Below are 24,839 nucleotides of genomic sequence, written 5' to 3'. Positions count from 1 at the left end.
TTGATCTCCTGACCTCGTGATCCACCTGCCTCGGCCTCCCAAAGTGCTGGGATTACAGGCGTGAGACACCACACTCAGCAATTTTTGTATTTTTAGTAGAGATGGGTTTCACCATGTTGACCAGGATGGTCTCAGTCTCTTGATCTCATGACCTGCCCACCTCGGCCTCCCAAAGTGCTGGGATTACTGGCCTGAGCCGCCGCACCCAGCCTCAACTTCTTTTATAAAGTCACTGATCCCCTCCATGAGAATGAAGCCCTCATAGTTTAATTACTTCCCCAAAGGTCCCACCCCTTAATACCATGACAATAGGGATTAAGCTTCAACATGAATTTTGGAGGGACACATTCAAGAGATAGCAATGGGGTCTTAAAACCATTAGGAAACCAAAAACGAAATTCTGATTCCTGCCTAAGAACTCAGAACTGAAAAAAGGACCTCAGAAGTAGGCAGACAAATTAAGTACTTGGGATGGCCCAGTTGAAGGTAGAGTTCCAAATCTCCTCTCCTTCTTGCGACCTTTGTTCTGCTGATCCTGAGATTTACAGTAACTGAGTTAGTACCACACATCACTACTTATTATTAACAGAACTGGACCACGTAAGGGCTAACATGCATGTTAGTTCAAACTGACAATGGGAGAAAAATTATATATGCTTCCAAAGGATAAATTCACCTTGGGGTATAGCAGCATTAAACAAACAAAAAATAATAGAAAATAATCTCTCAAAACAGAAGAGTACTGTAAGGGCAAGACTCATAAAAATTTGAGTATGTTTAATTTTGGTACTTATATAATCACATTTCAAAATGCAGATTTTAAAGTTGAGTGTTTTATCTCATTTGCACCTATAGTAGTGGTTGAGGAGGGGAAAATACTTAGCAATGTTTGAAAATATAACCTGAGCTACCTTGAAATGAGGGCTCTTATTTGAGCTTAAATCTCCATGAGGTTTGGAGCTAGACTACATTCTTCACATACTTATTAAATTGTGTTGGATCTTTAGCTTGATTTCTGCAGATGATAAACAGTCCTCAACTAACCAAGGAAAATGTCACGTCAAGAATGTGTCCTAAAATCTTAGAGACTTTCTGAAACCATTAGGTATGTTAAAAGATATTTTTATCTAAATAACTTTGCATTTAACATAGTCCACAGTGCTGTTGTACATTGTGGGCAAAATTTATTCTTATTGCTCTACAGATGAAAAGATGAAAACACTGGCAACAAAGAGTTACTGCTTAAATGTTTGAGTACTTTTACTAATGGTGGGTAAGGCCATTTAAATTAGACTTAGTTTCAGAGTAGTGGAATGCAACCTTGTTTATAAATAAGTCTGCTGAAAGTGCTACACACTTCACGCTCTAGCATAATTAATGAATGACTTTAGAGAAACAGTTGTTTTCCATTTTTCATTCATTATTTCTACCACTAAAGATTAAAATAAATTGGTATATTGTTTTTTCCCCAGAATTCTTTAATGAAAGGAATTTTAAATTAATAGCTCCAGATGTAAATTAACTGTTGGGTCTCAGATTCCATTTATGTGAGAATACATAGTTTAGAGCAGTAAAGGTTATTTTATAAGAAAAAGAAAAGAGGAGGAGGATATAAAGCATAATACATTTCAAATCAATTTAAACAACTAAATACAAGAGAAACCTCACGCAGAGAGCAAAAAAAATTAAAACTACACATCCAGAATCCACAGATTCAAATATGTGAAAATTAAATATTAAAGAGCACAATGACTTTCTTTTTCTCAAGCTCAAGACTTGACCAGATACACTCAGATAAAAACAGAGTGTTTTTTAAAAGTGACTCAGATAACTGAAATTAATTATAAGTTTTTCTTTTTGAGACAGGGTCTTGCTTTATCACCCAGGTTGGAGTGCAGTGGTGCAAACACGGTTCACTGTGACCTTGACCTCTTGGGCTCAAGCAATCCTCCCGCCTCAGTCCTCCAAGTAGCTGGGACTTCAGGCATGTGCCACAGTGCCCAGCTGTTTTTTGTTGAGACAGGGTTTCACCATGTTGCCCAGGCTGGTCTTGAACTCCTGAGCTCAAGTGACCCACCTGTCTCGGCTTCCCAAAGTGTTGGGATTACAGGCGTGAGACACCTACCACACCTGGTTTAACTGGAATATCTGATCAAACATATTTAATGCAATTATCCTTTAAATTAGTCTTGGCTAAACAAAGTTTCAATTCTAAGATTTGATAATTTTCTTACCATTTGGGGTCCAACATTCACATTTATTGGTCCTAAGGTTTTTGGTAAAATCTTTGTAGGTGAGTTGGTATTGGAAACTGGAAATGCAACAAATGAAATGTTGCCTGAAATGATACCAAAACATTAAGTTAGTATTCTGCAATACCAAGGCCATTTTCTAGCTATATACACCCATGGTCCTAATTCATTTTGTTGAGGTAATTTATAAATATCTTCGGAAGCACATTATGAACAAAATACACCTTACTGAAAAGCCATACTAATGATTGCTTTGTTGTAAGGAATACAATTAACTTTGCTGCATAAATAATCTTTATTTATATTTTACTGAAAGTCTATAAAATAAATAGTTCCAATTATTTGACAATTAACTATGAAACTTTCAGTTGGTCTTTTAGAGGAAAAAATATTTAGAGAATATATAATGCAAATCACAGTTTATATCAGAATTGAGAAAGAGATCTTTAATAGACATGAAGGAACAAATAATATATTTGATGATGAAACATAACATGAAAAGTAAAATAACTATTTAAATTTCTTTGTAGTACAAAACATCAAGACTAAAAGCTAACATATTTTCAAACTGTCAAATTGATAATGCTTTAGGGTTTTATAATACTAGAGAAAAAACATGTGCTAACTAGTTATTAATACTAGAAACAGTGGGATCTGTACCGTGTTTTCAAGTGATCTCAGTACTTTAAATTTCAAATTACCATAGCAAACTGCTACCAAGAAAATTCCCCTCTAAAGAAAAAGCCAACTTATTATTTTCTGAACTATAACATCACCTACTTAATTACCCCGACAAACTTCAGCTTATCAGTGTTTCTCTTAGAAGATAACAGTGTAACAAAATATATCAAAGGAGATCATCCAGGAAGTATGTGAAAGGCCAACACTAAAACCCGGGGACAAACAACATTTAAGGGTACGACAACAAAGACATTTCCTTCTTAGTTGCCTTCCTCAGATGACCCCCATCTTCCAAAACTTGACCACACTCTTTAATCCCCTTACTATTTTTTTTTTTTTTTTGAGATGGGGGTCTCTCTCTGACACCCAGGCTAGAGGGCAGTGATGCAATGACAACTCACTATAGCCTCAAACTCCAGGGCTCAAGTGATCCTCCCACCTCAGCCTCCAAAGTGGCTGACACCACAGGAATGCATCACCACACCTGGCTAATTTTTTTTATTTTGTAGAGATGGGGTCTTGCCATGTTGCCCAGCCTGGTCTCAAACTCCTGTGCTTCAAGCAGTTCTCCCCCTTAGCCTCCCAAAGTGCTGGGATTAAAGGCTTGAGCCATGGCACCCAGCCTAAATGACTTCTTTTTTCTTTTTCTTTTTTTGAGAGTCTCGCTCTGTCGCTCAGGCTGGAGTTTAGTGGCACGATCTTGGCTCACTGCAACCTCCGCCTCCCAGGTTCAAGTGGTTCTCCTATCTCAGCCTCCTGGGTAGCTGGGATTCCAGGCACTCACCATCATGCCCGGCTAATTTTTGAGTTTTACTAAAGACGGGGTTTCACCATGTTGGCCAGGCTGGTCTCGAACTCCTGACCTTGGGTAATTTGCCTGCCTCAGCCTCTCAATGTTCTGGGATTACAGGCATGATCCACCGTGCCTGGCCCAAAATGGCTTCTTTCATCTCCGCTCTGTACTTTCTGCCTCTTCAGGGATCTCACCCATCAATTATCTACCCTGTCTCCTGAACTTTCAACTATTCCATTGGCCCTTTCCCTTCAGTTTTTGTAGAGTTCATTTTCCCCCTAATTCCACAAATAAAATCAAATTATATTTATTGTACCCACTCAGCAAGTCCAAGTACCCAAATCTGCTTCTACTTCCTGTTCTCACTCTTGATATATGACTGAGCCCTCGTATATCATCACTGAATCCACCCAATGATCCAATCTAGAAATGATCTTCAGATCTTCACTCCATCTCCTCCTCATTCAACTGACCACCGTATTTGTTATTTCCTTATTCTAGTTCCTTTATGCCAGCGGTCCCCAACCTTTTTAGCACCAGGGACTGGTTTCGTGGAAGACAGTTTCTCCACAGACGGGGGTGAAGGCAGGTATGGTTTTGCAATGATTCAAGAACATTACATTTATCGTGCACTTTATTTCTATTATTATTACATTGTAGTATATAATGAATTAGTCATACAAATCATCACAATGAGGAATCAGTGGGAGCCTTGGGCTTGTTTTCCTGCTACTAGAGAGTCCCATCTGGGAGTGATGGAGACAGTGACAGATCATCAGGCATTAGATTCTCATAAGAAGTGTGCAATCTAGATCCCTCACATCCACAGTTCACAACAGGGTTTGTGCTCCTATGATAATTTAATGCCGCTGCTGATCTGACAGGAGGCGGAGCTCAGGCGGTGATGTGAGCGATGGGGAGTGGTTGTAAATACAGATGAAGCTTTGCTCACTCACTGGCTTGCCTGCCTGCCACTCACTTCCTGCTGTGTGGCCCAGTTCCTAACAGGCCATGGACTGGTACCTGGTGGCCGGTTGGGGATCCCTGCACTATGCTGCTGGCACTCATTAATTTGCAACTTCATATCTGGTTTGAATACAGTTACCATCTAACTCAGTTGATTGACAATACTGGCTGTCCAATGGAATCGCCTGGGGAACAATGAACAATACCAATGCCTTGGATCCTAGAGCTGCCGATATAATTGATCTGGGGTGAACCTGGGCATCAGGCCATTAAACATTCTCCAGACAGTTCCAATGTGTGGCCAGGGCTGAGCACCATCGCTCTTACTAGATATCCTACTTCTAACAGCTTTCCTAGCCACTCCATGCATCTATAACAAACCATTCTTTCAAATGGCAAAACTGTTCTGAACACTCCCCTAATTATGGTTTTTAAGGACTCCACAACACTTCCTAAAAGCCTCTCAGACTCCTCAACATGGCACAAAAGCTCGCAGTGGAGATCTCACCCCTGCCTCCTTTCACAGCTTCATCTTCAGTTGCTCCCTCCACATGTACCCCGCAATCCAAACAGATTAAATACTTTACATTTCTAGAGAGGCCCCAATTCAACCAACTAGCTTTGGCATACACCTTTCCATCTGCTGAGAAGGCCCTTCTCTACTGAGCCAACTCCTACCTACTAGCACTTCAAAATGGATGGCTTCCACACCATTTTCTGAGCAATTATTATGTCCCCAGAGTCTGTTCCAGAGGTTTCATATATATACACACATATATGTATGTACATATAAATATACACACACATAAAGTGTACATGTACACATATATGCGCGCGCGCACACACACACACACACACACTCTCTTGTCCTAAGCATCGATGAGGAAAAAAGTGTATATATGTATATACACACACACACACATTTTATGTGCATGTATGTATGTGTGTATACTTTTTTCCTCATCGATGCTTAGGACAACAGTGTGAAATAGATTATTAGTGACCCTATTTTATATATTAAGAAATTGAGATTGAAATTAAATACAAGGTCCCATGGTAGTGAAGCCGATAGCTCCACCTCCAAAGCCTCTGCTCTATGCATCTCCTCCTTCTTAAAAGCTGTCCCATCCCCTGTGGTCTAAATTCTGGATATTCCTCTTCTGGCTTCTCATAAAACCTGTTATCACTTACTTGTAATTCTATTATAAATGGGCTACGTCTCTCAGCTTTGTATCCTAGCACCTAGTTTAGTCCTTGGAACAAAACAGGTGCACAAATGATAAAAAGTGTTTGATCAGCCAAGATTGAAAGTATTACCTTTCCTAATCTGGATGCCAAACTTCCTGCAATACAGCTTAATTTACAACCCTTGTTATTTTTCCAACCAAGATCATAACTCATACTGAGTTTGAAATCAATTTAAACAGCAGGTCCTTTGTTTATTTCGCTTTTAACATGACCGAACTGGTATTATCAAATAAAGTTTCCCTACCTTGCAATTGTGCAACTGATTTTCTTAAAACAAAATGTGGCCAGGCAGTGGCTCACACCTGTAATCCCAGCACTTTAGGAAGCCAAGCAGGGCAGATCACCTGAGGTCAGGAGTTCAAAACCAGCCTGGCCAACATGGCGAAACCCCGTCTACTAAAAACACAAAAATTAGCCAGGCGTGATGGTGCACACCTGTAATCCCAGCTACTTGGGAGGCTGAGGCATGAAAATCACTTGAACCGAGGAGGTGGAGGTTGCAGAGAGCCGAGATAGCGCCACTGCACTCCAGCCTGGGCAATAGAGCAAGACTGTCTCAAAAAAAGAAAAAAGAACAATAAATTGACAAAACAAAAATTATAGTCCAGAAATAATTTCACCTATATATGAAGATTTTGTATATGATAAAGGTAGTATTTCAAACCAATGATGTTGAGACAAGAGACTATCCATTTGGATAAAAGAAATTTTAGATTTCAGTTTATCACATTGAACAAAAACAAATTTCAGAAAAATCAAATATTTAAACATAAAAATTAAAACTTAAGAAAAAATACAATAATATTTTTATAATCCTGGAATGAGGAAGGCCCTCCTCACCGTGTTACAGAATTCAGATATCTTAAGTGAAAAGACTGATGGATCTGACTACTTAAAAATCAAAACTTTATAGCAAGACTTAATATACTTAGAAGACAAATGTCAGGCTGGTAAACAAATGTGCAATGCACAGGTCATTTGATTACCATTCTTTAAAAAATTTTGTTTATTTAACCTACTGTTACGAATTAATAAGAAAAAGGCAATATCCCAATATAAAAATAAATCTGGTATATGAAGAAGTACAGATGCCATTGATCACATGAAAAGATGCTTGATTTTAATAATTAAAAAACTAACTTCTGGGCCAGGCGTGGTGGCTCACACCTGTAATCCCAGCACTCTGGGAGGCCAAGGTGGGCGGATCACAAAGTCAAGAGTTCAAGACCAGCCTGGCCAACATGGTGAAACCCCATCTCTACTAAAAATACAAAAATTAGATGGGCATGGTGGCGTGTGCCTGTAATCCCAGCTACTTGGGGGGCTGAGGCAAGAGAATCGCTTGAACCCGGGAGGCGGAGGTTGCAGTAAGCCAAAATCATGCCATTGCACTCCAGCCTGGGTGACAGAGCAAGGCTCTGTCTCAAAAAAAAACAAAAACAAGAACAAAAACCAAAAAACAATTAACTTTTTTAAAAAAGGAAACCTTTTTGCATACTAGACTGATAAAAAATTAACAAGTCTGATAATGCACTGAGTTGGTAAGGATGTGGCAAAACAGGCACATTTTAAAAATACTGACTTGGCACCTACTACTCTATTGCAAGAACTAAGGCTAAGCATTAGGATATTCAGTGAACAAGCAACATAGTTCCCTGCACTCAAGGGACTAACATACTCTGTTAGTGAAGGGAATACTGTAGAGCCTTTCTGGAGATTCTGACGATGTGTTGATGTGTTGATTTTAATTAGAAAGGAATAAACTGACCGTGTGTTAGAATACAAAATTCTACATAAATACTTTAAAAAGAATTCTACACTTTCTTTTTTTTTGAGATGGAGTCTCACTCTGTCCCTCAGGCTGGAGTGCAGTGGCGTGACCTCGGCTCACTGCAAGCTCTGCCTCCCAGGTTCACATCATTCTCCTTCCTCAGCCTCCCGAGCAGCTGGGACTACAGGCACCCACCACCACGCCCAGCTATTGTTTTGGATTTTTAGTAGAGATGGGGTTTCACTGTGTTAGCCAGGATGGTCTCGATCTCCTAACCTCGTGATCCGCCTGCCTCGGCCTCCCAAAGTGCTGGATTTCAGGCATAAGCCACCATGCCCGGCCTATAATTCTACACATTGTAAAGCTTTTTTCCATCTTAACAAATACCCTCTGTTGCCTAAGTGGTAAGCTAATGTCTGGCTTCTGTGATATCATGACTGACAATGGGCATACCCTCTGACTAGCAATTCCTCTGGTGGAAATATAATAAACTAGGCAGGTAAGAACAATTGTACGTGTCCTGGGATTGGAGCACGGTGGAGAAAAGCAAAGACCTACAAACAATTTAAGTGTTTAAACATCTTCTGGTACATATGCATGATGGAATATTATATAGTCCCTAAAAACACAAGCATGTATTGCCATGGAAAAATGTCCTATTATAAAAGAACACGATTACATTTACCTGAAAAACTACATATACATCTATTTTTCATATATTTTTATATATTCATAAAAAGTCTGCCAAGAGAAACCACAAATTTAATAGTGGTTAGCTCTGATGAGTAGCACGGAGGAAGCATTGTTTTACACTTTTTATTATTTGAAAAAAACATTTTATGAACATGCATGCACGTGTTTTATAATTTTAAAAGCTACTGTCGCCAGGTGTGGTGGCTCACGCTTGTAATCCCAGATCTTTGGGAGGCCAAGGCAGGAGGATCATGAGGCCAGGAGTTTGAGACCAGCCTGATCAACATGGTGAAACCCTGTCTCTAGTAAAAATACAAAAATTAGCCAGGTGTGGTGGCGCGTGTCTATAATCCCAACTACTTAGGAGGCTGAGGCAGGAGAATCGCTTGAACCCGGGAGGTGGAGGTTGCAGTGAACCAAGAACGCACCACCGCACTCCAGACTGGGTGACAAAGCGAGACTCCGTCTTATAAATAAATAAATAAATAAATAAATAAATAAATAAATAAAAAAGTTACTGTCATTCTGAAAGAGAGAATGAATCAGCCATAGCTACTAAAACAAGTTGAAGATCTAGAAATGATTGTCTCATAAGTAGTAAAAATGAAATTTGCTTTAAAAGTAGTTAAAAGGACTCCACTAGAATTCTAATAGCTGTAATACCCAGAAATAAAAGCCACATGTTTAGACAAAACTTACTTTCATCAAATCAGCTAAGTTCAGCAGCAGAAATATATATATATTTTTTCACTCAAAAGGACACCTTTAAATAGATTATAAAGATTCAGTCAACCAAAATTTTAGCCAGGCTGAGAGAAGTAAATAAAGTCTAAACAGTTTTTCCTAAGTGCGTGGCCTAAATTCATAGCTCCTTGGCAACAGGAGCTTGACACTGTCCAGAAGCTGATTCCTGGGACTCAGTGTATTAAAAACAACAATTTTTAAAGTTGCCTGGATTTTGGTTCTGGCAATTCCCTCAATTAACTAAATGAGATCAATCACCTAGGGAAGTGGCTAAGAAACAGAACTAAAAACTTATGCCAGATGTTGGCTCAGGCACAAGATTTTGGCTCAAATATTATTTCAATTTATTGAGTAATATTTCTGTTTTCCACTAGAATTGTCTAGACACCACAGATTTTTTTTCCACTCATAATTCTTTAGGGGGTTCCAGTTACAATTAATCACCTTCAATATATCCAATTAAAATGAAAAAAAAATCCAGTTACATAATTGTGGTTAGTCTTTATGATGGTTATATACATTTTTTTCCATGGCATAGACTTTCTTAAAAAAAAAAGTTTTTGCTTGAATTAGCTTTAGGAAAAACCGTCTTCACCTAAGCCTACATCACATCCTCCTACAAGAACCAAATTGGTAACTTACTATAGGAAAGAATACATCTTTTTTGTGGATTTATAAATGTCTTAAATTAGAAGCAATGGTATAGACCATATATATACAGGGTCCAACTTCACAGGACAAGCTAACCTATAACCTAAAATAAAAGTTTTTGGTTTGTTTTGAGACAGGATTCTTGCTCTATCATTTAGCCTGGAGAGCAGTGGCACTATCAGAGTTCACTGCGGCCTCAAACTCCTGGCTCAAGTTATCCTCCTGCCTCAGCTTTCCAATAAGCTGGAACAACTGGTGTGCACCGCCATGCCCAGCTATTTTTTTTATTTTTATTTTTTTGTAGGGAAGGGGTCTCACTTTATTGCCCGGGCTGGTCTCAAACTCTTGAGCTGAAGCCATCCTTCCACCTTGCCAAAGCACTGGGATTACAGGCATGAGCCACCACACCCAGCAAAAGTAAGTTAAAATGACCTAGATTGTAGTGGTGTATGTGTTTGCTGAAGTCCCAATTATACCTTAATAAAATGATGGAAAAATGTAACGTGGGCAAGTTCATATTAATTAGTAAGATGCTAATTATAGATTATACCATCCTCTGCTTTTCCTCTTCTGTCACCTCAACTGGCCCTTAAAAAAAAAATACAGGTAGTTCATCTTCTTGTCTAAAAAACATCCATTCAGCTACTGTCCCTTTTAAGTCAGTCTCTCGCATCATCACAATCTTTCCCTCTCTGCCAGATCATTCACATCAGTACATAAACATGCGTAATTTCTTCCATCTCAAAAACAAAAAACAAACCAACTTTTCTTGACCATCCAGTCCTCCAATTACCAACTAATTTGTTGCCCTCTACAGCAAAACTACTCACAAAATCTGCCAGCATTTGCTGTTTCCACTTCTTCCATATCTGTTTCTTTTGAACCCTCTCTTCCCAATTTTCCCCCACAATTCCACTGAAATTCTTGGCCTTCAATTTACTTTAACCTTCCATCTACTCTGACACTTTTTAAAATCACACTTTAGAAACACTTTCTTTAGAAACACTTTCTCCACTTGACATCCAAGCCACCATTTTCTCCTGGTTCTCCTCCCAATCTACTGGCCGCTCCTTCTCAGCCTTAGTTGCTGGCTCCTTTCTCTCTAAACATTTGGGAGCCCCTTAGCTCGGTCCTCCAACCTCTTGGCTGTGAGCCCTTCCTCATGAGATGATTCCATCTAAGTCTCCTGGCTTTAAATATGCTGATGACTCTGGTGTATTTTTCTTGGGATTAAATTTATCCCTCCAACTTTGGATTCACATATCCACTATCTTCTCATTATCTCCATTTGATGTGTCATATGTATCTCATATGACACATCATATCCAAACTTAACATATCCAAAATCTAACTCTGGACTGCCCCCACCCCACCCAGAAACCTCCTTCTTCATCTCAGTAAATGAAAACTCTTCAACTGCTCAGACTGAAAAGATTACCGTTGAGACCTTGATTTCCCTGATATCCCACGCTCAATTCATTCATAAATCCTGCAAGCTGGATCTTTAAAATATAGCTTGAATACAAGCACTTCTCACCTACTCCTCTACTATCACTCTGGTCCAGGACAACATCTTGGCTTGAATTACTGCAATAGCTTCCAGATGCAGCTCCATGCTGCTGCCCACCCTACCCCATGACTCTACTTCCATGCTCTCTAATACAGTAGTCACTAGACACAGGTGGCTACTGAGCACTTGAAATGTGGTCAGACCTGGATTTTAAGTTTATTTAATTTTAATTAACATACTTAAAAACTAAAGCAAATGAAGTATTTTCCCATTAAACACAGCTTTATCATTTTGATAGGGCTATGTTTCACTTCAATTGTTGAAAATTTAGCATCTAAACTGAGATGTGGTCTAGTTATAAAATACACATCAGATTTTGAAGACTTAGCACGAAAAACTATAACACATCTGACTAATGCTTATATTGATTATATGTTGGATGATAATGTTTTTAACATTTTAATTTTATTTTCTCTCTAAGGAGAGATGGAGTCTTGCTCTGTCACCCAGGCTGGAATGTAGTGGTGCGATCTCAGCTCATTGCAACCTCCGTCTCCTGGGTTTGAGCAATTCCCCTGCCTCAGTCTCCTGAGTAGCTGGGATTACAGGGGCCCACCACCATACCCAGCTAATTTTTATAGAGACGGGGTTTTGCTATGTTGGCCAGGCTGGTCTCGAACTCCTGACCTCGTGATCCATCCACCTTGGCCTCCTAAAGTGCTGGGATTACAGGCGTGAGCCACCAAGCCCGGCAACATTTTTTTTTTAAAGACAGTCTCACTCTGTCACCCAAGCTAAAGTGCAGTGGTGTGATCTCAGCTCACTACAACTTCCACCTCCTGGGTTCAAGCAATTCTCCTGCCTCAGCCTCCTGAGTAGCTGGGACTACAGGTGCCCACCATCACGCCTGGCTAATTTTTTTTTTTTTTTTTTTTTTTTTTTCTTGAGACGGAGTCTTGCCCTGTCACCCACGCTGGAGGGCAGTGGCGCGATCTGGGCTCACTGCAAGCTCCGCCTCCCGGGTTCACGCCATTCTCCTGTCTCAGCCTCCCGAGTAGCTGGGACTACAGGCGCCCGCCACCATGCCCGGCTAATTTTTTGTTTTTGTTTTTTTTTTTTGAGACAGAGTCTCACTCTGTCGCCCAGGCTGGAGGGCAGTGGCTCGATCTGGGCTCGCTGCAAGCTCCGCCTCCCGGGTTCACGCCATTCTCCTGCCTCAGCCTCCTGAGTAGCTGCGACTACAGGCGCCCACCACCTTGCCGGGCTAGTTTTTGTATTTTTTTTTTAGTAGAGACGGGGTTTCACCGTGTTAGCCAGGATGATCTCAATCTCCTGACCTCCTGATCCGCCCGCCTCAGTCTCCCAAAGTGCTGGGATTACAGGCATGAGCCACCGCACCCGGCATTTTTTTGTATTTTTAGTAGAGATGGGGTTTTGCAATGTTGGCCAGGCTGGTCTCGAACTCCTGACCTCAAGTGATCCACCTGCCTTGGCGTCCCTAAGTGCTGGGATTACAGGCATGAGCCACCACATCTGGCTGGAAAGTTTTAGTAAATGTTTGTATAATGTTTTAATAATGTTTGGGTTCAATAAAATCCATCATTAAAATGCATTTCACCTGTCTCTTCATACTATTAAAATGTTGCTACTAGAAAATTTGCAATTACATAAGTGAATTACATTATACTAGGAAACCCAACTGGTTTATCCTTCACACAGCACTCAGAGTGATCCCACTACATGGAGGAGTCCTCTTCAAAACTCTCCAACTGGCATCACATCTCAGTTAGCTTGAGTCCTTAATGAGGGTTTATAAAGCCCTGTATCATCTGCCGTCCTCTTTCTGACCTTGTCACCTGTCAGTCTCTCCCTACTTCATTTCTCTACATTCACACTGATCTCTTTGCTGTTCTTCAATCCATGCCAACCAAATTTCTACTTCATGGCCTTTGTCCTTCAAGTTTCCTCTGCCTGGAATCCTCCCCCAGATATCCTACGTGTCTTATTCTCGTTTCCTTCAAGTCTGCTCAGTCGACACAGCGGCAGAGATATCTACCACCCTGTATCAGCACTTCCTAATTTACTATACTTTATTTTTCCACCATAGTACTTACCTCTATATGACACATTACATATTTACATTTACTTATGTAATTACTCTCTGTCTTGTCACTCTCAGAATGTTAAGTTCTACAACAATAGGGGCTTTGCCATCTCATTCGTTGCTCCAGCTAGGTGTCTCCAGCACCTAGCATAAGCAGAGCTTGATAAATATTTGTTGGATGAATAAATTGATAAGTACATGAATGTCTATATGCAAGCATATATACAAATTCATAAAACTACAGTATACAGTGAAAACTGAGTCTCCTGCCATCCCGAATCACCACCAAAATATTCCCTTCCTTAGTGACAGCTGTGGTGCCAGTTTGTAGATAAGCTTCCAAAAATATCCTACGCATATACAAACACATATGCAAAAATATCCTTTTTTTTTTTTTTTTAGATGGAGTCTCGCTCTGTCACCTAGGCTAGAGTGCAATGGCATGATCTTGGCTCACTGCAACCTCTGCCTGCCGGGTTCAAGCGATTCTCCTGTCTCAACTCAGCCTCCTGAGTAGCTGGGATCACAGGCACATGCCACCATGCCTGGCTAATTTTTGTATTTTTAGTAGAGACGGGGTTTCACCATGTTGGTCAGGCTGGTTTTGAACTCCTGACCTCGTGATCCACCCGCTTTGGCCTCCCAAAAAAGTCACTGCGCCCAGCCAAAAAAATATCCTTTTTTTCTATCAGTCTGAGTGTTGCTTTTATATCCATTTCAGATGTTTTTCCATATCTGTAGATGTAGTGCTGCCTCAATATTTATTATTTATTTATTTATTTATTTATTTATGAGATGGAGTCCCGCTCTTGCCGTCCAGGCTGGAGTGCAGTGGCGCGATCTTGGCTCACTGCAACCTCCACCTCCTGGGTTCAAGTGATTCTCCTGCCTCAGCCTCCTGAAGAGCTGGGATTACAGGCACCCATCACCACGCTTGGCTAATTTTTGTACTTTTAGTAGAGACAGGGGGTCTCACCATGCTGGCCAGGCTGGTCTCGAACTCATGACGTCAGGTGATCCGCCCGCCTTGGCCTCCCGAAGTGCCAGGATTACAGGCATAAGCCACCACGCCCAGCCTCAATATTTATTTTATTAGCTACATAGTATTCTCTTTTATGGCTCTAGCAGTCTATTTATTGAGCTCCTGAGTAATGGAAAAGCTTTTAGTATTACATATACTACTGCAATGACTATACATATTTCTTTACCCACATTACTTTTATCAACTGTATATTTCTCCCTTTAGAAATGCAAGAAGTGTCCATTTACATATATCCTCATTAATCTAGTTTTTTATTATTTTTTTAGAGATGGGGTTTCCTTCTGTCACCCAGACTAGAGTGTAGTGGAACAATCAAAGCTCACTACAGCCTCAAACTCCAGGGTTCAAGCCATCCTTCCTGCTCAGCCTCCTGAGTATGCCACCACGTCCAGCTAATTTTTAAACTTTTTTGTAGAGACAGGGTCTCACCATGTTGCTCAGGCTATTCTTGAACTCCTAGGCTTGAGCAATCCTCCAACCTCAGCCTCCCAAAGTGGGACTATAGGTGTTAGCCACCACGCCCAGGCAACGTGTTTTTAAATTTTATTTTCTTTGACAACTTTTACATTTAAAATTAAGTATAGTAACTCATTTTGGTCTTATTTTGGTTTTAATATATTGTTATGAGTACAGATGAGCATCTTTTGTTTAAAAGTTATGTAAATGTTCCTTTTTTTGGTAGAATGTCTTAAATATTGAAGGAATACATTTATTCTATTATACTTGCTGCAAATATTTCCCCCGATGGAACAGTGTTTACTTTCATATATTATTCTTTGCACATTTTTAAGAATGTAGTCAATTTTGTAATTTTTAAATGACTTTTGTGTCAAACTTAAAAAGGCCTGTGTGTGTTTAAATATAAAAATGAAGGAAGTGAGGCTAATTGCCAGAGTTTTCCTAAATTTACCTTTGCTCCCTGGAAGTGCACTTTATACATGCACTTTAAACATGCTGTGTTTTACTTATCGTACAAGTTTTATATTTCCAGTTGGATATGCTGTTCTTACAAATTAATTGTCAGCAGTAAGAATGTATACTAAGATTATATTAAACACTCCCCCCCATTTTCTTATACAATTTTAAAGCCTTCATTTTAAATTATAAATTCTTGATCCACCTGGAATTTATATGATGTAAGAAGTGACAGATCCAAAGTCCCCCCCCACCCCAGTTAGCCACTTTTAATGAATAATCCACTCACTCTCCTCCATGCTGATATGAAATGAAACCTTAAGATTACTTATTTGGGTCAATTTATTGATTTTCTATTCTGCTCCACTGATCTGCCTATTCATATGCCAGTTCCCCATGGTTTTGTTTCATTCATGATTAACAGTTTCACAAAAGAATATGCTGAGTTTGAAAAAGAAAGTAGTGTCAGAGCATTCCCTTCCTTTCTGTACTACCTTTTAACTATTTGTTAATAACTACTGTAAAAGATTATCAATTAGCTTCAAATACAGTACTGAAGAGGTCAAGTCACAGGTCAATTCCAGAATGGGCAATTTGTTTTGCAAAGAGAAATGATTTCACAACCTTAAGACTGTATTTCTAATTTTAGCCAGCCATCTAGAAAGCAATATATGTAACTGAAAACAAAGTAGACTAGGGAGAAAGGATATGGATGACTCAGGGGATCTCTATCACCTGTATTTCAAAAATAACTCTTGGGCCAGGGACGGTGGCTCATGTCTGTAATCCCAGCACTTTGGGAGGCCAAGGTGGGCGGATCACGAGGTCAGGAGTTCGAGACCAGCCTGGCCAACATGGTGAAACCCCGTCTCTACTAAAAATACAAAAAATTAGCCAGCAGTGGTGGTGTGCGCCTGTAATCCCAGCTGCTCAGGTGGCTGAGGTAGGAGAATTGCTTGAAATCGGGAGGGGGAGGGGGAGGTTGCGGTAAGCCAAGATGGTGCCACTGCACTCCAGCCTGGGCGACAGAGCATGACTCCATCTCGGAGGGGCGGGGGCGGGGTGGGGGGGAAGAAAGAAAGAAGAAGAAAATAACTCAGGCTCTGTAGGTCAACATCTATGTAAATGAAATAAAAACAAAGACAAACTTTGCAGTTACTCTGACTTCCTTCATTTTTATGTTTAAATATACTCATATGCCTTTTTCTTTAAAAAAAAAAAAACAAAAAAAACAAAAACAGTTTTCAGACCAGGTGTGATGGCTCATGCCTATAGTCCCAGCACTTTGGGAGGCTGAGGCAGGAGGATTGCTTGAGTCCAGGAATTCAAGACCAGCCTGGGCAACATAGTAAGCCCTCATCTCTACAAAAAAAATAATAAAATTACCCAGGTATAGTGGCACACACTTATAGTCCCAGCTACATGGGAGGCTGAGGCAAGAGGATCTCCTGAGCCCAGGAAGTCAAGGCTGCAGTGAGCTATGTTCATGCCACTGTACTCCCATCTAGGTGACAAAGCAAGACCCTGTCTCAAAAAAAAAAAAAAAAAAAGAGTTTTCACTTTATTTACTAACTGTATTACCTATCTGCACATGCATATTACACCACTGTTATGTTTTATTTTGATGCATTTGTACTGAACCATGTTCGCCAAAGTTACTAAGATTAAATCCAAAGGTAATTACCATTACAAAACTTTTTAACTGAATGACCTCAACATGACTATAATTGGGATGGGTGACAAAGAGAAGACAAAAAAGTTCATAATATCTCCAAAGTATAATAGTTAAAGTGTCCTCTGGAACCTTCCTCTCTCTATTTGGTTCTAAAAGGAGATCAGGTATCCCATTGTGCAAAGATAAGGACACAAGATCTGACACGCACATTCCTACCTATCACATACACGGAAGGAAAAGCCTGAAAGTTTCTGCAGCTGTCAGAACACAGAAAACTTTCGGGATTCACCCAAATGGATCACCTAACCAGAATCTTTCCAAAGGATCCTTGAAATGACCATCATAAGAAGTGTATTTATAGCTCTCTATGGTCATATTTCTAAATTAATAATTTTTTTTTTTTTTGAGACGGAGTCTCGCTCTGTCACCCAGGCTGGAGTGCTGTAGCGTTAGCTCACTGCAAGCTCCGCCTCCCGGGTTCACGCCATTCTACTGCCTCAGCCCCCTGAGTAGCTGGGACTACAGGCGCCCGCCACCACGCCCCGCCAATTTTTTGTATTTTTAGTAGAGATGGGGGTTTCATTGTGTTAGCCAGGATGGTCTCCATCTCCTGACCTCGTGATCCGCCCGCCTTGGCCTCCCGAAGTGCTGGGATTACAGGCGTGAGCCACTGCACCCGGCCCCAATAAATCTTTTATATCAGTCTTTCCTACATACTTTCCCTAGAAGATCAAACCTGTTCTCTTGGCTTTGTTGAACATTTTCACTTAGGGGGCACTTTTAAAAACAATTAGCTAGCTCCTTCCTTTTCTTGTATCTAGAACCATAAATGCCCTAAATTCTTAAATTTAAAAGGAGAAAAAAAATTTTTTTTTTCCATCTTACCACGTCAAGATTTAAACACTCTCTCTTCATTGCTTAAGCAAACTCCTCAATTCAAGCTCTGGTATCTGGAATATTATAATTGGTTTCATTTAGTTCATCAAACCTAAAAGATCTTAGAAATCACTAGGGTCACTTGCAGGGCCCTTCTCCTTCAATAATTTTTTAAGTGTTTACCCAAAAACATTTGTCTCATCTATAGGTTTGATACTGCTGGTTTTTCTTTTTTTTTTGAGACAGAGTCTTGCTCAGTTGCCCAGGCTGGAGTGCAGTGGTGCGATCTCGGCTCACTGCAAGCTCCTCCTCCCGGGTTCACGCCATTCTCCTGCCTCAGCCTCCCAAGTAGCTGGGACTACAGGCGCCTGCCACCTCGCCCGGCTAATTTTTTGCATTTTTAGTAGAGATGGGGTTTCACCATGTTAGTCAGGATGGTCTCGATCTCCTGACCTCGTGATCCGCCCGCCTCGGCCTCCCAAAGTGCTGGGATTACAGGCGTGAGCCACCGCGCCCGGCCAATACTGCTGGTTTTTCATTGGTTTCTTTATCTTTAATTAAAACATGTACTTTTGAAATCTTTTTTCTGCTAGCATTTTCAGTCAAGGAAACTTTTCAATTGTTCAATTTCTCATTTTTCTTCCACCTGCTCAACTAAAATTTCCTAGTTTTGAAATGTATCTTCTGATTAATAATTGAGGAAGTCTACCGTATGTCCTCAAACAACTTGATCCTCCCAATCCTTCCCAGCAGTTCTTCCCAAATATGAGTGATCACAAGATTCACTCCTGAGCTCCACGGGACACCTAAAGATTCAAAAACTAGGTGGAGAATTTGTATTTTTAACAAGTGCCTCAGATGACTCTTACGGTCTGGTAAGACTCTTTGTTCAAATTAAGGAAATAATGAAATGCAAGTGGACTCTAGTACACTGAACTTATCTCTATTCTCATTTTAAAAAGAGAGGGGTCTGAGTGACCCTTATTTCTTCCGTTTCTTGTTCTTAAGTGTTATATTTTTTCACTGTTTAGCCTATTTTCAATCACTACTGTTAGCGCCATCACGACAGCCAATACACCCACCAGATGGCACAGACATTGTTTACAGGCCTAGTAAAAGAGAAAGCGCAGAAAGCAGCACATCTTATCTCATGCCAACAGCCACTGAATGGCTAGAGTTGATCAAGGCAGCTGAGTGCAACTACAAGGATCAGAATTTATGAGTACTCAAATATCCAAGAGTACTTAAGTGGAAATTATTCTCATGAAGAAGCTCACAGTCCCTCTGAGAGGGTAGCCAGACAGGGGTAACAGATAAATCCTTTTAAATTTACAGTTAAGTGAGAACTTTTCCTAATATTTATAAGAAGTGACCATGACTGCAGACAGACTTTTAATTAAAAAGCTGGGTTCCTGGGCCAGGCATGGGTGGCTCACACCTGTAATCCCAGCACTTTGGGAGGCCAAGGCAGGCGGATTATGAGGTCAGGAGTTTGAGATTAGCCTGGCCAACATGGTGAAACCCTGTCTCTAGTAAAAATACAAAAATCAGCCGGGCATGGTAGCATGTGCCTGTAGTACCAGCTACTTGGGAGGCTGAGGCGGGAGAATCGCTTGAACCTGGGAGGTGAAGGTTGCAATGAGCCAAGATCGCGCCACTGCACTCTACTCTGGCGACAAAGCGAGATTCCATCCCCGCCCTCCCCCTCACCCCAAAAAAAGACAGAAAAAAAGGTTGGGTTTTTAAAATAAGTTTTTTTAATTTATTATAGATGGAGTCTTGCTCTGTCACCTAGGCTGAAGTGCAGTGGTGTGATCTCAGCTCACTGCAACCTCTGCCTCCCGGGTTCAAGCGATTCTCCTGCCTCAGACTCTTGAGTAGCTGGGATTACGGGCATGTGCCACCATACTTGGCTTTTTTTTTTTTTTTTTTGTATTTTTGGTAGAGATGGGGTTTCGCCATTTTGTTCAGGCTGGTCTCGAACTCCTGACCTCAAGTGATCCACCTGCCTCAGCCTCCCAAAGTGCTGGGATCACAGACGTGAACCACCACGCCCGGCTGGGGGTTTCTTAAAATAAATGTAAAACTTTAGGATACAAACTCAAAGGGCCCAAGCACCACCCATGAATTAAGAGTTCCAAAGCAGTTCTTCTCCTTAGCAAATAAAAAACGGGATCGTTGTTTTATAATACCATGCACTAAGTAGCTCATTCAAAACTGCAGTAACTTATTGATATTATAATTTCAACAATATATTCTACTTCAGGGCTATTACTGAAGTTACATTTAAATCACATTGTGAAATGCAAGAAATTTTTTTTTTTTTTTTTTTTTTTGAGATGGAGTCTCGCTCTGTCGCCCAGGCTGGAGCGCAGTGATCTCGGCTCACTGCAAGCTCCGCCTCCCGGATTCACGCCATTCTCCTGCCTCAGCCTCCAGAGTAGCTGGGACTACAGGGGCCCGCCACCTCGCCCGGCTAGTTTTTTGTATTTTTTTTAGTAGAGACGGAATTTCACCGTGTTCGCCAGGATGGTCTCGATCTCCTGACCTCGTGAGCCGCCTGTCTCGGCCTCCCAAAGTGCTGGGATTACAGGCTTGAGCCACTGCGCCTGGCCTAAGAAATCTTAAAGTTAGACATCGATGACAACAAAATCTCTTTGTATTAAAAATTTATCCATTAAAGATTTAAAAATTTTTTTTGAGACAAGGTCTCACTCTGTTGCCTAGGCTGGAGTGCAGTGGCATGATCTCCAGTCACTGCAGCCTTGACCTTGACCTTCCTCCCATCTCATCCTCCCCAGTAGCTGGGACCACAGGTGTGTGCCACCATGCCCAGTTAATTTTTGTATTTTTTGTAGAGACAGGATTTTGTCATGTGCCCAGGCTGGTCTTGAACTCCTGAGTTAAAGTGATCTACCTACCTCGGCCTCTCCAAGTGCTGGGATTACAGGCATGTGCCACCATGCCCAGCCCATTAAAAGATTTTTCAAACTTTTATAAATAAGTTCTACTGTGTCTACCTGGCACATAGAAAATGCTCACTTAGTGGTCTGCTCATTTTTCTGTCAGAGAAATTGCCAAGAGTTGCCAAATTTTCACCAGTGAGCAAAGTGGAAAACCAAAGTCCCTGGTTAATAGCCTCCAGCTTTAGAGTTATCATGTAAACATTCATTTGAAAATTGGTTTCTTGAAACTTGGTAGAAAGAAACAACATAATTACACGACAGGTTCCTGGATCAGTTCACAAAACGTAGTTAATTCATAATACACTCAAAGCACCATACTCATACTGGTCTACCTGCTCCTAAACAATGTAAAACGTTTTCTCTTCAGAGAAATATAGGCATCAGGCACATCTCCCCTCTTATTCCACTCCAGAGACGAGAAATTTCAAAGTGGCTGTTACTTCTAGTTGCATATGTATGTGTAAGGCAGAAAAAAAAGGCTAAATCATTGATTCTCTGGGTATTCTGAATCGGGTTACAATAAACAGGTAAGGCTCAGGTTCCTCTAAGACCTCAGTTTTGTGCTAAAGAGTTCATACAAAAAGCAAGAACCACAGGTACTTCACTGCTGAAGTCTTTCAGTATATATTTTAAAGATTTAATTTAAGGCCGGGTGCGATTGCTCATGCCTGTAATCCCAGCACTTTGGGAGGCACACGCAGGCGGATCACCTGATGTCAGGAGTTCGAGACCAGCCTGGCCAACATGGTGAAACCAAGTCTCTACTAAAAATACAAAAATTAGCCAGGCATGGTGGCGGGCCCTGTAATCTCAGTTACTCGGGAGGCTGAGGCAGGAGAATTGCTCGAACCCGGGAAGCAGAGGTTGCAGCGAGCTGAGATTGCACCACTGCACTCCAGCCCTGGCGACAACAGCGAGACTCTGTCTTAAAAAAAAAAAAAAAAAAAAAAAAAAAAAGACTTAACTTTAAATTGATTATGAGTGGAAGTCTTTATTAAAGACAAATAAGGAATTACCTCTAGATGGCAGATGAATTAGAAAAGTTTTTGTTTGTTTGTTTTTTCCTTCAGACACTCCCCACCAATTTCCAGGTAACAAACTTGAATGATTTGGTTTCTCATATATAGAGTATAAATCTACAATACAATAGAAAATTATACTCTCTATGTTCTATACTCTATATATGCTAAAACGAATGCACTCTTCTCAACCATAATTTGAACACACATTCAATAATTCCAAGATAATTTACACATACAGAGGCAGTGGGAATTCATCTTAAAATCATTCAATTGATTTTGTTCTTCATTTCTCAATTTGAAGGGCTAGGAATCCAAACTATTTCCTTGTTGCTGCTGTTGATATTGTTTTCCTTGTTAAGTAACTTATTGTCATGTCTACATTTATAATTGTAAGTGACACACATTTTTTATAATCACAATCTATGATGCTATCACAGTTACGTATTAACATGTGGAGTGACTTTTAAGGCTGTCTATTTCATCAAAATTTCTATTCTTTGATCAGAATTGTAAAAAAAAAAGTTATTTAGGCAAATCTATAGTTTGTAAATCCATTTTAAAGTCCATGTAAATTGTTTTACTTATTTTAGAGAGAAAAAACTCAACCACTACATGTTGCTATTCCTTAAGATAAGCAAAATGCACACAGAGAAATTTTAGAATCTGAATCTTAATTGAAATGATTCAATAAACTTCAAAGGCCGGGCGTGGTGGTGCATGCCTGTAATCCCAGCTACTCGGGAGGCCGAGGAAGGAGAATCGCTTGAACCCGGGAGGCAGAGGTTGCAGTGAGCCGAGATCGCACCATTGCACTCCAGCCTGGGCAACAAGAGTGAAACTCCGTTTCAAAAAAAGAAAAGACCAACTTAAAAATCTGTAAATGTGGTTATCATTATTTGAAGAAAAGAAAATCTTCTGGCCGGGCGCGGTAGCTCACGCCTGTAATCCCAACACTTTGGGACGCGGAGGAGGGCGGATCACGAGGTCAGGAGATGGAGACCATCCTGGCTAACATGATGAAACCCCGTCTCAACTGAAAATACAAAAAATTAGCCGGGCAAGATGGCGGACGCCTGTAGTCCCTTAGTCCCAGCTACTCGGGAGGCTGAGGCAGGAGAATGGCGTGAACCTGGGAGGCGGAGCTTGCAGTGAGCGGAGATGGCGCCACTGCACTCTCCGTCTCAAAAAAAAAAAAACAACCTTCAGATAAGTCCACAGATCTTAGCTAAGAGCAAGAGGAATTTTTAATAATCTCTTTGAATGTTGATATATTTTCCAGTCTTCTCTCTCCTTAGGCCAATTATTTAGAAAACTGTACAATAATTAATCCGTATGCAAATTTTAAACTATAGCTCAAAAAATTTATTGGCTACTATAAATTACTATTAATTTTCCAGTGTAGGGTATGGCAAATATTCAATAAGTGCCTCATATGTGAAACAGCTGGTGTTCAGCACTGATTTTTTCAAGCGCAAACTTAAGAAATGAATAAAGTTGTAATGTGTATAAATGCACATTATACAACAGCATGGGACTTCTTTGTGTCACTTGTAAAAGGAAAGGTTTTCACCTTCCTCATTATGAATTCCAAAAATTCAAAAACTGTTTTTCAAAATTTTAACTGCTTTCATTATACGCACAATGCTTCCACAGTCTTCATTCCTACCGTTTCCAGCAGATAAACATTCTCCTCTTTCGATTAGCAACCAATCCAAGCTTATTATCTTTCTTTTTTGAGGCAAACTGCAACATATCATGTCAATTAAACCGAAATTTTACTCCCATATTTCTTATTCAAAGGTCTTAGGAATAAGCTTCATGCTTCTCACAGAAGATGAAATGATCTATCAACATATGTAACTGATGTTTCACATTTTATTTTCATTTTGAGATTTTTGTACCTATTGTCTAGTGATAAACTTTTGCAACTAAGTGTTTCCTCTATATTTTAGATGGCTTAGGCTTTTAAAAAAAAAAAGTCTAATGATTATGAATTTTTCCTTAAGTGAAATTCACTAAAATTAATTTTCTCACATTTTCATTAATTATACAGGCAATATTTAAAGTTTTAAAAAAATGCCTCTTTAAAGGGTATGTCATTCATTTGGTTACTCTATGACTTTCAATTCCTGAATATAAAATAATAAATTTTAAATGACTAAATTTTATTTATTCACTGATTAAGTCAGATTTATGACCTCCTCTCCCCATTCCAACTACTCTGAGTTTTGAATGAAACAACCTCAATTGTAACAGAAGAAACATCTGTTGCTTTTTTTCTTCACCAGGGCTTTCCTAACTGAAAGAAGAAAGGCTCTCTGCCTGACCTCCTCTCTCCCTCTCCCTCTCCCACTCCTGCTCCCCACCCACACTAAGTTCCTTAAAACTTTAAGTAAATGCATTATTTAAAATTTTACTGTATCTATTAAAAACATCATAGTTTAGAAACATTCACTTCCTTACTGAACTTTAAAGAATGACTAAATGCTATTATACATCAAAAAATAAGACATGTGTCTAACAGAATATATGTTGTAACTAAAATGCAAACTTCAAGGGTATAATTGAACTGATCAATTCAATCAAGTTGTCACATATTCCGGGCTCATTAAGAATTGTTTAGGGGTAAGATTTTCTTCAGTATCTAGATTCAGATAGCATCTTGTATGCTATATTCTCTTTGCCAGTCCAAGGCTAACATAATGGCAGTCACTACCCCAAGAGGCAGACACCAAATGGTGCCACCCACACTCTCACACTGTGCCTCATAATAAACCATAAAGCAGTGGAATGCACCGGCCCCTTTATGAGCAAACAATGCCTAAGCTTCATTAGAATACAGCTGACATTTTCAAAGCACAAATACTTTTAAGAAAAATGTACTAGGGAAAAAAAGGAATGAAACAGCTATAAAAGCTGAAATATTTTTC

The 24,839-nt window shown here is 40.1% G+C and overlaps 1 protein-coding gene across 20 annotated transcripts in view; it reads right to left on the bottom strand.

Moving 5' to 3' along the window:
- Nucleotides 1–24,839, bottom strand: part of TFDP2 (transcription factor Dp-2) — a 191,378-nt gene that overhangs the window by 57,244 nt on the left and 109,295 nt on the right. For 16 of the 20 annotated variants that reach the window (XM_073023536.1, XM_073023534.1, XM_073023537.1 and 13 more), the window contains one exon: nt 2,235–2,338. The exons of 1 other annotated variant lie outside the window; for it this stretch is intronic. In XM_073023536.1, coding sequence (XP_072879637.1) covers nt 2,235–2,338 — 104 coding nt within the window. Of the gene's footprint in view, nt 1–2,234; nt 2,339–17,930; nt 17,996–24,839 lie in introns of all 20 variants that reach the window. 3 more of the 20 variants (XM_073023545.1, XM_073023544.1, XM_073023550.1) reach the window with 1 other exon arrangement.

The sequence above is a fragment of the Chlorocebus sabaeus genome, chromosome 15, assembly GCF_047675955.1.
Source record: "Chlorocebus sabaeus isolate Y175 chromosome 15, mChlSab1.0.hap1, whole genome shotgun sequence".
Classification (NCBI taxonomy): domain Eukaryota; kingdom Metazoa; phylum Chordata; class Mammalia; order Primates; family Cercopithecidae; genus Chlorocebus; species Chlorocebus sabaeus.
The sequence above is the reverse complement of the archived record's forward strand: the minus strand, read 5'-3'. Positions and strand labels throughout refer to the sequence as shown.